The sequence below is a fragment of the Tinamus guttatus genome, unplaced genomic scaffold (genome assembly GCF_059628265.1).
Source record: "Tinamus guttatus ecotype Peru unplaced genomic scaffold, ASM5962826v1 Tinamus_guttatus_pri_ptg000051l, whole genome shotgun sequence".
In the NCBI taxonomy this organism is placed as follows: Eukaryota; Metazoa; Chordata; class Aves; order Tinamiformes; family Tinamidae; genus Tinamus; species Tinamus guttatus.
This window is the reverse complement of record NW_028288585.1, coordinates 1,473,794-1,486,125: the sequence shown is the minus strand read 5'-3', so window position 1 is coordinate 1,486,125 and position 12,332 is coordinate 1,473,794. Positions and strand designations below refer to the sequence as shown.

At 39.2% G+C, this 12,332-nt stretch overlaps 1 protein-coding gene across 1 annotated transcript in view; it reads left to right on the top strand.

Moving 5' to 3' along the window:
* Positions 1-12,332, top strand: part of COL19A1 (collagen type XIX alpha 1 chain) — a 179,007-nt gene that overhangs the window by 34,920 nt on the left and 131,755 nt on the right. Inside the window, exon 9 of the mRNA XM_088539915.1 lies at positions 8,938-8,991. Coding sequence (XP_088396041.1) covers positions 8,938-8,991 — 54 coding nt within the window. The remainder of the gene's footprint in view (positions 1-8,937; positions 8,992-12,332) is intronic.

Below are 12,332 nucleotides of genomic sequence, written 5' to 3'. Positions count from 1 at the left end.
CTCCACGGGTTACTATTTACCTCCCTATGTACATCAAATACTGCTGGCACATCCTGTTTGTTCTCTTAATCTTCCTCAAAAAAGGAAAGGAAAAATGTCACATCTGACAAGGTTTTCTCAGTCCTGTAAATGTATTTGTGTATGCACTGCTAATGGCGAGAATCCTGCACTGTGACTTTAATCTTTAAAGTCAGACGTGGCCAGCTAGAAAGCTGCTTGTGAACCTTCCGTAATATTGAGCAGGACTTGCTAGGTTTTGATTTGTTTGTTTTCAGTGTGAAAGCAAAAAATATTACTACAGGGCTTTTCCATCATTCAGTAACTTCCACGTAAGAAATGTCATTTTATAGGTACCACTGGAGTATTCAAAACAGAAGAGACTTGTAGACTGACACTTCTCCTGTCTCTGTTACTGAAATAAGTTTTACCTCTTTCTGTGCAGCATTAACTATCCAAGGACTTCCAAGGTTGGAATTGCACTGTTCAATTTTACCCTCTTAGATGCTTTCCGTAGTCCAACCTTTCAGGCCGCGCTATCTCTTGACATACCAATTCAACAAAGTGCATCTCTTGAGTCACATCACCAATGTGGTTGCCGAAGTGGTCTCACTGTTATCCTTTGGAAGCAAAGGAATAGTGCCTACCATGATGGAGGCAATGCTATGCTTTTTGAGGAATTTGTACCATTTTCTTGTTTTGTTTCTGCATTTGTGTAAGGTTTCAGTACACCTGCCCTCAACAATGGCCTTGTTTTATCAATAGTTACAGCAAGCAATAATGGGAAGACGTAAGACCGTTACGATCTATAGGATACATAGCTTACTGCCACACTGTATAAAGGAAAGGAACAGTATATATGAATGTAGTATATATGAAATATATACAAAATATGAAAATATATGTGAAATATACGAATTAGGCTGCATCCTGATGATAGCCAGGCTGGCCAGGGTTTCAGTCTCAAAGCAAAAGGGGTTTCTCTGAGTTGTCTGATTTTCTTTTGCTTCTAAATCATGGTATTATTAGCATCCAACTAAATATATTAAAAAGTCCAGGGGAAAATAAATTACTTTTATTTTTTAACACCTTTCTTGGAAAATTCTGTGTGCATATATGATTCCGGTCTATTGTTTGTCATGGCATTTCTCATCCCCACATCTCATCTTTTTCTCTTACCAATTTCCAAATTATTTAATGTATGACTGAATTTACCTCTATTTTGATTGCTGTGGGATGGGTAGGAATGATGTACACAAATTAGTATTAAACTATATTTGGGCCCCCAAGATTGCTCTTCTCTTACAGTCTAATGTAGTTGTTAGATAGGACTGGGTCTTGTCTGCTGTGGTGTATCTAAACTATAACCGGTACAAAGCATGACTGCTGTTTCCATTTCATTCCTCTGCACTTGGCAAACTTCATCCACATACCTCTAAATGGGGTCTGTGCCAGAGACTGGGATGTATTGTGGGCCCAAATTTTGCCATGTTTTCACAAGAACAGGCTTTCATGTAAATATTGATGTATCTCTGGCAAACCATCTCTCTAAAATGTACAAGAGCACTGCTGATCAAAATTAATCCATTTGTGTTGGTGACCTCCCGGTTTGTATACCCCACCTTCCATTATACGTTCTTTATGGCGTCCCAAGGGCATTTCTTCAGTTACCAGTCAAAATATCTATGGACTTTGAGAAGGTTCAAGGGTTGAGGAGCTGCTTTATTTCAAGTCTGCCTTGCTTCAAGTCTGCCTCACTGTTCAGTTTGATACCATATGCCACCATATGCCCCTTTTGTACAGGAAAAAGTTGCCTCAAGGACAGTAGTCCCTGCCCCTTTAATTTCCCATGGAAGCTGGGATTGGTAGTGTTTGCTCTGTGGGATATCTGCTGGAAGATCCCATAGAGTAAGGACAACCTTTAACACCTGAATAATTAAGACTTAAAAAGTTGTCAATAACAACTTTGATATCTTTCGCTTTAAGCCCTTGGCACTCACATTTTAGACTCTGTGATAGATTTATTTTTCCCGTTAGATAGAAACAGCAGCCAGTTTTAGAATTTAGGTTATCCCTAAGAAATATTCTGTGTGACCCTTTCTGTAACGTTCTTCGCAGGCAAGAACGGAATATCTTTCTCAATTTTCAAGTGGTTGGACATCACATGGAACCCTCCTGTGACTTCATATATTTTGGTGTGTTCTCCAGGGCTACGGTTCCACATTCTGCATAGTCAGCAAAATAGACATCAGCCCCGAACTTAATATTTTTTTTGTAATTCAGCGATCTCTTTTGATCATAATATGAATGTCCTGTTTTATTCTCAATATGTAGAAGTACTTGAGAAAGAGAGAGAATATGGATGGCAGTAATTTGAATAATTACATGTTTATTGAATATAAAAACTATTTCCTATATCACAGAGGCTATGACAGTAATTGTATGATATCTTCTGATTTTCGTTTACTTTCAGTAAGCCTGAAGCTCACAAAAGGTTTAAAACCTTAAAACTCAAACAGAATTAAAATTTTAGTATAGTAATAACCCATTCTAAGCTATCTTAATAGATCTAAGATAGATAACGCTTTAAATATGAGAGGAAGAAAAAGCCAGAGGCAGAACGTTTTCAGACATTAAAGTGCCTATTGATGCACACCCTAGAGAACTACTTTGCTATTAGAGCATGCTTTGTTCAATTATATTTTAATAAAAGAAATAGCCTTTTCAGAGGCTATTTTAGGACTCGTTTATGCAATATATTGGCGCACAAGAAAAATATTTATAGTACAATGATAAAAGAACTTACAGAGAATAAAGAATGTGTCTTACTGCCCTTTTCACCTTTCTTTGCTAGTCTCTGCAACAACTCTATGTTTCCTTTGCTGTCATGTTCACCATTCCAGTATTCCTCAGAATGCCAAGAGATGCAGTTTGTCCTCAGGTGCAGCAGGTTACAGCACTGTGGCACCCTGAGGCCCTTGCTAGTATGAGTATGACATCCTACCATGGGGTGGGACTTTCCTCTTCCTCAGGCTTGGGTCCTCTGGAGTTTCTCTTTCTACCCCTTCCCACTCCAGGCTCTATCTTGGGAGGCTGCTAGGGCTGGTGGGATCCAATAAGTACAGGACCCTACTTTGACCTGAAGAACTTCACAAGGAATATTTTCCTCCTTTCAAATTCCTTGTAGACTTGTTTTAAGTTAATGTTTTAAATTATTTTGTCTTCTAAATTGCAAATATAGATATTAAAATAGAATGGTTACTTTTGGGGGGGAGAGGGGAGGAGAGGGTGATTAGATGAGAAAAGACTATAATCTGTTAACTTAAATGGTAGCCACTTGTCATTCTCTCTAGCAGAACATTTTGCTTCGTATTATCCCTGCTGTACATGATTCTGCAATAGTAATACATGATAAAGGAAATAGGTTCTGTATTTTTTGTTTGCTACCAGCATGTAGTTCCTAGTTCTACAACAGGTGCATTGAATAATGGGTAAATGGCACAAAAATGCAAAGGTCAATCGCTTTTGAAACTCTCTGAAGCAGTGCAACGAAGTGCTCTCAAGTGTAATATTGCAGGTGGTGTCAGATGTGCAAAATTGTTTCCACTTCAGATGGAAGGCAGTTTGGCACATTCAATTATCATTTGAAGAAGAATTTGCTGCCTGTACTCTCTTTAAGTATTTGGCTCAGCTTAAGAAAAGTGTGATGGAAAGCTGACAGTGACATTTTCGTGTCAGCCTACTGACTTTCCACTTATAACCAAAATAAACCTTGTCAAAAATGGTGACAAAAATAGTGGCCATCCTATTGTTTGCAAGATGTCATGCTCTGAAAAAATGTGCTGTGGCCTCAGTGTGTTATTCAATAAATATCTTGGCCACTGTTGAAATGAATTTTCGTTGTTACCCTCAGTAGAAAATCCTAACAGTAGACTTAAAGCTTGCAGTCCTGTTTTAGAACGTTATTACGCCGAGTGGGCCTCATAATCCATAACACCAACATTGTGGTGTTAGTGTTCAGCAGCTCAAAAATTGTTGTTGCCTTTGTAGCGTTCAGATATCGTTGGTCACATAGACCAGCTAAGGATGTATTTCCATGTATCTAATTTACAGTTCTGACAAGATGGGTGAGATTAGTCTTGTGCAGGGAAATCAAATCATTCTTTTGTATGAGCCTCAGATAGAATGGGGCCCTAAATGTTCTCCCTGTTCTCTCTCCCCATCTCCAGCAGAACTATGAGACATAGCAGATATCCTTTGGTTCATTTCCAGAAGTGCTGAAAGGGATTTAGAGTTCTCATCCTTCTTGAAATGGTTTTGAGGTTTTTTTTCTCACCAGAGAAGTTTTAAATGAACACAGTGAAATATTTGTATTGCATTTTTAACAACACACCTCAGCTTGATCCTTTTCTTTAAGTTTGAGGTGATTATAAGCCTGAGAAGGAAAGTCTCATCTCTGAAGCTTGTTCACATAATGCTGATTTTCCCGGTGGCTGTCCCATGTCTCAAAAACACTAACAGTTTCTCATTGCTTCTCTCTCACAGGAGAAGGGTTTTTTTGTAATCTTCTAAGGTGATGTGAGACATTCTTCTCTGGATTGCTGGTTGCTGCTGGTTAGCTATTTTCTTCATTTTTTGTCTCCAGAAATTGTGAGTTAGGTTCTGATCTTTTCTATGTATTGAATGTCTTCTAATGCTCAGGAGAGTCATACAGGCACAACAGACTAGGAACGAACTGGATGATATGGGGAACCAGACCCCTGTATCATATTACTTGCTTTCAATTCCAAATATTATGGACTTTCCTGAGGTCAGTAACTCTATTTCTTCCTCTCATGTATGCACTTTTGGCATCCTGAATGTAAGAAAGTGATGCTTTTTCCCTTCTGTAAAGCACTTTGAAATCTGCAGAAGCAAAGGAAAATACCAAATAATCACAAAAAAAAAATGAAAATGAAAAATGATTTTGCCATTTGTTTTTCCTTTTATCCTATCAGACTGCTTGTATGAATGTTCAGTAATACCATTATAGGTTATACAATATGTGATGTCTAGTCTTTAAACTAATTAGAAAAAAAAAAGCATGAAAAAATAATGCTTTTCTCACTGTGGTTATTAAACTCAGAATTATGAGATAGAGGCATAACTCATTTCCTTTGGAAAATAATTGTCTTCAAGTCTTCAAGAAGGGAATCCATCTGCAGTTATGAAAAAAACAGTGTAAATTTACCCTGGCTAGCTAGTTAATAAGTCATGTATTCTAAAGACTTCCTGACACATGTAGTAGGCTGTATAAATTTAGAGTATATAGTATGTAAAATAACACTGCTGAATGTAGGAGAGTGGTCTGGTGTATTAAAATAGTTGACAGTGGCATAAGAGAACGGAGTGTGCATAGATATAACAGTCATTCTGTTGGTGATTAGATAAGGTAACTTGGGGCTATTCCTGCGTCATCTCTCACACTACAAGAGGGTTTATGCCATTCATGCACATAAAATTTTATTCCACTTTTGAGATAGGACTGTTTTAGCCTACCTATATTAAGGACCATTCCAATATTTGAAAAGTATAAGACATGCAAAGTATCCCCCATATTCGTCTTAATCATTATTATTTCTTGTCAGTGGATTAAAATTTTGGGGTGGCAGTTGCTTGTTTTGATTGATTTGCTTGGCTCACATGTTATAAACAACAACACTTTCAGCCAGGCTCTGCAGACGTAGCTACTTGTGATGGCTTCTGTGAATGGATTTTCAGAAACTGAAGTAGATGGCAAGCAAGGATGGATAAGATTTATGGATAGTAGAGAAGCAACAACAATAGTTCAACGGTGTGACAACTTATTTTAAAGTTCAGGTGACAGTCATCAGCATATACCACTCTGCTGTTAGAAAAAAATAACAAGGAGCCTTGACTCTAGCACTTGATATTATCTTCTTTTCCCTGAGGTTAGAGACAAAAAGCAATTTTAAACACCCTAAGCCTCACTCGGGAGTGCAGTCCAGAGCAGAGTATAAGGAGACAGGTTGGAGAGTTGGGCAGAGAGGAACCTCATGAGGTTCGCCAAGGGCAGGAGCAGGGTCCTGCACTTGGGGAGGAATAACCCCAGGCACCAGTACAGATTAGGGGTTGAAAGCAGCTCCGCAAGAGAGGGATTTGGGAGTCCTGACTGACAAGTTAACCATGAGTCAGCAATGTGCCCTGGTGGCCCAGAAGGCCAATGGGATCCTGGCCTGCATCAGGAGGAGTGTTGCCAGCAGGCTGAGGGAGGGGATCCTGCCCCTCAGCTCAGCTCTGGTGAGGCCACACCTGGAGTATTAGATGCAGTTCTGGGCTCCCCAGTACAAGAGGGACGTGGAGCTTCTAGAGAAGGTCCAGCGTGGAGCAACAAAGATGATTAAGGGACTGGAGGAAAGACTAAGTGAGTTGGCCCTGTTTTGTCTAGAAAAGAGAAGATTGAGAGGAGATCTGATCAATATGTACAAGTACGTTAAGGGAGAATGTAGAGATGATGGGGCCAAACTCTTCTTGGTGGTGGCCAGAGACAGGACAAGGGGTAATGGGTATAAGTTGAAACACAGGAAGTTCCATCTCCATGTGAGGAAGAACTTCTTTGCTGTGAGGGTGACAGAGCCCTGGAACAGGCTGCCCAGAGAGGTTGTGGAGTCTCCTTCTCTGGAGATCTTCCAAACCTGCCTGGATGCCACCCTGTGCCATGTGCTCTAGGTGTCCCTGCTTGAGCAGGGGGGTTGGACTAGATGACCTCTAGAGGTGTCTTCCAACCTCAACCATTCTGTGATTCTGTGAGAGGTGAGCACTTCACAGGACAGTTTCTGTGGGCAGCGTGGTGTGTTTGCACCTGCTGAGAGGCAGCCTAATGGCAGCATTATAAATTCTTCCTTTATCCATAGATTAAATATTTTATAATGGGCACGTACTGTTGTTAGATACTTTAGTGCCTCCTTGCCAATCTTACTGGAAATGGAAAATTTAATAACTTCATTTTGGAGCAGAAATTTTATAGAAATATTATATTTACATTAACAAAATAAAATAAAGGTACTTATGGCATCCTGTCTCTGAAGTTCTTTTGGGTAAGATTGCTTCACAGCCTGAAGCAGTGGTGGTATTTTAGTTCTAAGGTGCCTAGCTGATGTTATTTTACTGTAGTTACGTAAATTAAAATTGCTTTAAACCTGTGAAGAGACTTGGTTGTATCTTAGGAAATGGTTATGCACTTTTCGCAGTGGTTGTCTCATGTAAAATGCATGAATATTCATCTTGGTAGGTACCATGTCTCCTTACTCTCAGGTAGGAGCCCTGCCCGGTGGGATGACGTTCACTTTGAGGTTCACTTAACGTCCCACCTCTGAGCTTTGGAACGGTTCGAGAAATGGCAGCAACTGGTGCTGACATTGGGCATCAATGGCGCCGGCCAGCCAAGGTCCAGGCTGGAGCACCGTAGGCTGGACAGAGGACAGACCATGCCTGCCCCGTGGGCCAGGGTCTTCTGCTAGACTGATGAATTAAGCATCTCCAGTCCCACATGCTACAGATGGAAAAAAAAAAAAGTGGCTGCTACATCACTGTATGTGGCTCCCATTTGGGAAGATCATTAGAGTGGTAAATATTTGTTATTTCAGAATGGGTTTATTGGCTGTTTGTGGACTTTGCCAAATGCTGAGATGTTCCTGCATATGCTGAGGATCAGAATTACAAGTTCCTAAGGCTGTTCTATTTAAAAAATGCAGCACTTATTTAGTGAGTATGGATGGCTAATTTCTCAGGAGGGTTTTCCGGGAATGCGATTTTGGATTTGGGCATTAAAGACAAGTTTTCATCCTGTAAAATCTCTTAAAAATCAATTATTTGTTGTTTAATTGTGACTCCTTTGCTTATTTGTTCAACACTTTCTATTGAAAAAGAATTTGATAGTGAGATCCTCATCGTAAAGAATTGGATTACTGTGAAAAAGACAGTACATTTTCTGTTTGCCAGAGAATTTTCTCCCATTGGTACAAGTGTGCAAACTTAAAGCTTTTTTACGGAAAGAATATAATTGGTTTCAGTGCCTTCATTATGCTCTTCTAGTATCCTCCTTTTTTTTTTTTTTTCCTTCTTTTTTTTTTTTAATTTTAAGCTTTGTAGCTCTTGTACTTGACATTGTTATGCAATATTTATGTTTGGTGCTTTCTTCAATCATTTTTAAGTCTCATGGAATGATTTGCAGCTGCTGGAAAGTTGCATTATCTCCTGATAAATCAGTGATATGTCTCTCTAATATTTTCTCACAGCAATTTGGAGTTTGGTTTCTTTCTGAGGGCAGGAAGGAGTGGGTTTAAGCAATGTCATTTTAAAGTATCATGTGCCTGTGGCTGTTACCAAAGAAGTCTTTTTATTGAACCTCCTTAGTGAAGAACACACAACCCCTGAATGTATCTGCTTGATTTAGCTTTGCCATCCCAACGAATTCCCTTAAAATCAGCAGAACTACTTTATAAGAAAATGTGTATGTGCAAGTATTTGTCAGATGAGGGCATTAATTGACTTTATAAATGTTTTTAAATGTATTTATTTTGTGTGGTTTGGGTGTCACATATATGGAACCCTGCCCTGCGCTCCTCTGATACATTATTATGTGTGATTGATAAACAGATTTGCAGAGGTAGAAATTATTTTTCTGATGAATCACATTTCTCTAGAGATCAAATAGTCCAATCCTCCCCTACTTAGGCAGGGTGAGCTAGAGCACGTTACGCAGGACAATGTCTAGTTGACTTTTGAATATCTCCAACAATTTCTGGGCAACTTGTTCCAATGTTGAGAACAAGTGCAAGTTTTTATTTATATTTAGATGGAATCGGATATGAATGATCTGAGCAGTAGTTAACAGTATCAGAAGTTTTAGAACTTGTAACTAAGTAATTTGTTTTATAGGGTGAAGTGGGTGCCAAAGGACAGGATGGTGTTGCTGGTCTTCCAGGAGAAAAGGTATATTCATGTATATTGATCTGTAATCTGAGTCGCATAGAAATGTTCACTACGTCAGTCATTTATCTTTAATTATGAAAGGACGTGTATGACTAGAATGTTTCTATCATTAGCAGCGTGGCCTCTTCCCCTACGTTAGCTGCTGCAGGATACTGGAAGAGCTCCTCGGAGCCGTGTTGTTCTACACAGCTGCACATAGGGATTTTCTGGAAGGGGAGGTTGTGGAAAAGCAAGGGAAGCCAATCCAGTGGGCAGAGCAGGAGAGAGGTGTTCCCTGGCACCCTGCATACGTGTATATGCAAAGAATAAGTTGATGCATAGATGAATAAGACTTTTCAGTTGCACATGTTAGTGCACTGAAAAGGTTTTGTAGTGATGTTTTTAATATCACAAAAAAAGTCCTCATTCCCTCATTCCTCAATTCTGTCAATGTGTGTTCTTTCTTGTAATGGACTTTAAACTCCAGTTCTTTGAGTGTCAGAAAAGAATGTTCCTCTGTAAGGTGACTGTTGCTGTGAGAGGTTCCGAATTCCTGTATCAAACCTTATTGGTTGCATAGCACATCAGATGTATGTGACAGTTCAGTAATAGTAGTGAGTTTAGTAATTATCCAGGTTTCTAACCATAAAAACAAACACAATTTCACCATAACTGTAAAGTTTAAAAACTCTAATTAACAGGATGTGAAATTACAAGACTGTCTTTCATTTTTATGTACTAATTCTTTCTCAAATTACCTTTTTTTTTTTCTTAGTAATAGGAGCTAGATATATAACATCACAAAACAGGTAGCAGAAAATCTCATCATTTTATCCTAATGCTAAGTTACATATGATAGTAAAGCTGAAAATAGGATGCAAAGATTTTCAAGGGATGTGGCAATATTGAAAGTGGTATATAAAACTCAGTGTAAATAATTATCATAGAATCGTAGAATGCTTAAGGTGGGAAGGGTCCTCTGGAGATCATCTAGTCCAACCCCCCTGCACACACAGGGTCACCTAGAGCACGTGGCACAGGACTGCGTCCAAGCGGGTTTGGAAGCTCTCCAGAGAAGGAGACTCCACAACCTCTGTGGGCAGCCTGTTCCAGTGCTCTGTCACCCTCACTGTTAAAAATTTTTTCCTTAAGTTCCTGTGGAACTTTTGGTGCTTCAGTTTGTGGCCATTATCTCTAGTTCTGTCAGTGGCCACCAGTGAAAAGAGGCCAGCACCATCCTCCTCACTGCCTCCCTTGAGGTACTTATAGACGCTACTTATAAAGTGACAGAGGGAGATACAATTCAAACATTGCATATTGCATATTGCTGTTCACGAAAATGATACTGGAATTAGAGTTCACTATTAAGTACTAGTCACATAAACAAATGAAATTTAGGAACGATTCGGAAAAGAATTAGAGAAGAAAGCAAAAACATCTCGATGAAGTCACTGTTACTAATAACCATATTGTGCTGTATCTTGAATACTGTGTGTAGTTCTGGTTCCCACATCTCAAAGTGGGTATGAGGGTATTGGGAAAAATCCAGAGGAGGTGCAAAAGGTAATCAAGAGCATTAGGCATCTTCCAATTAAGAAGTGACAGCATGGACTTCAATCTGGAAGGAGCACAGCTAGGAAAAGTGTGTTTTGTTCTGTGGCCTGTAAAATCATGAGTGGAAGGCAAAAGCTCAGTAGAGATTTTATTTATTTGTTTTGCCCTTTTTAAGTGTGAAAACAAGGATGTAAAATCTATCAGATAGAAAGTTCAAAAAGGATAATCAGGTCCTCCTTCTGTTACACAACTAAAGTTGGAGCTCCCTACCACAGGACTTTAATGTATTGGAAAATAATTATGAAGTTAATGGAATAATAAAACATAGAGGGTGTCAGACAAATAGTGCCGGTTCTTTGGAAAATTCTTAAGCCCCAAGTTGCTGAAGAATGGGGAAATTCACTGGAGATTTATCACTCTATGGTTGCCTTGTTATTATACTTTTCCGCAGGTATCTGTTGCCGTCACATTTGTAGACATATACTTGACTAGAGAAACCTTTGATATGATCCAGTTTTTACACTTTTGTATTCCCATGCGAAAAGTAGCAAGAAGAGTCACAGCAAAGCACTGCAGATTGAATTAGGTAGCTATAGAATTAAATTAGAGCTGTGTTTTCCTTTGGATCTTTCTCTAGCTCCTCTCTTGTGTTCTATTCTGCGGCTCCTTCTCTGATATTATCTTTAAAATCGTCGCATGATGTAGCTTTTCCAGGACAAGTTGTTATTAAATTCTGCATTCTACAGTTTCCATGGTTAATGCTGTTTGGGTTTTTTTGCTCAGTGCTTTGCAGATTCACTGTCAGCCCAAATCCCAAAGCCACTGTTAGTTTACATAAGGCTCAACAGTCTGGGCATATTTAATACCAAAGCACTGCACTTTTCTTGCACATTATAACTCTTTTTTAAATCCAGGCTATATGATTGCCAAATCATTGTGGCAAAGTAAAAATGAACTACGTGAAAGGTGGAACTGTCAAGAACAAAAGCTGTTCTAAAAAGCAGCAAACAAAAAAGTAGGGTCTAAATACTTTGTGCATGCATAGCCACATGAGTAAGCTGAGATGCAGACACTCCGCCACTGCTGACTTGAGCAGTATTGTGTAATTATTAGCACCCATCTGGAGATAAATTGCTTTGTTTTCATGAGGTTGTGGGTACTGAAACATGCTCTGTCCCTGAGCTGATGTGTATAATTCAAGAGCTGGGTGATTTTGGATGCGTCTGTAATTTTCATTTTTTTTTTTCCTGGGATCTTCTGGATGCTAAAAATGTGCATTGATTCAAAGTAATGGAAGAAAAATCCTCTGAGGTTTTGCAGACAAAGGCATGTCCTATGTTTCAGGAAGTTAAGAGGCAGATTGTGGAGTGCTGGGAGAACAGTCTCGGGAATTGCCACTGGTTGCTTATCCTCTTTCTACACACTTCAGGAGGCATTTTCTGTTAACAGAGATGTGATTCTTGTTTGACTAGTTTGGCTCTTCTTACGTTCTTGTGACCTGTACTTTTTTTTGCTTCGTACACATGTGCTCCTGGATCATTGATTACTAGTAGTCAGGAAGAAGACATGATACATTTAATGTGTATGTAAATGCAGTTGAATGCATTTACACTGATTGCTCCTCCGCGAGCAAAGGGACTCTATCTGAAGCTCCCCAAACTACCGCCGTATTGCTCTGTTGCCATAGTTCTTTTCTTGTGGAAATATTGAGAGAATAAATACATAGCAGATCTTACTCATGTTGCTTAATTCGTGTAACCTATTTTAGAAGTTTATCTTAGGATGACATAAACCTGACTATTAAAAGG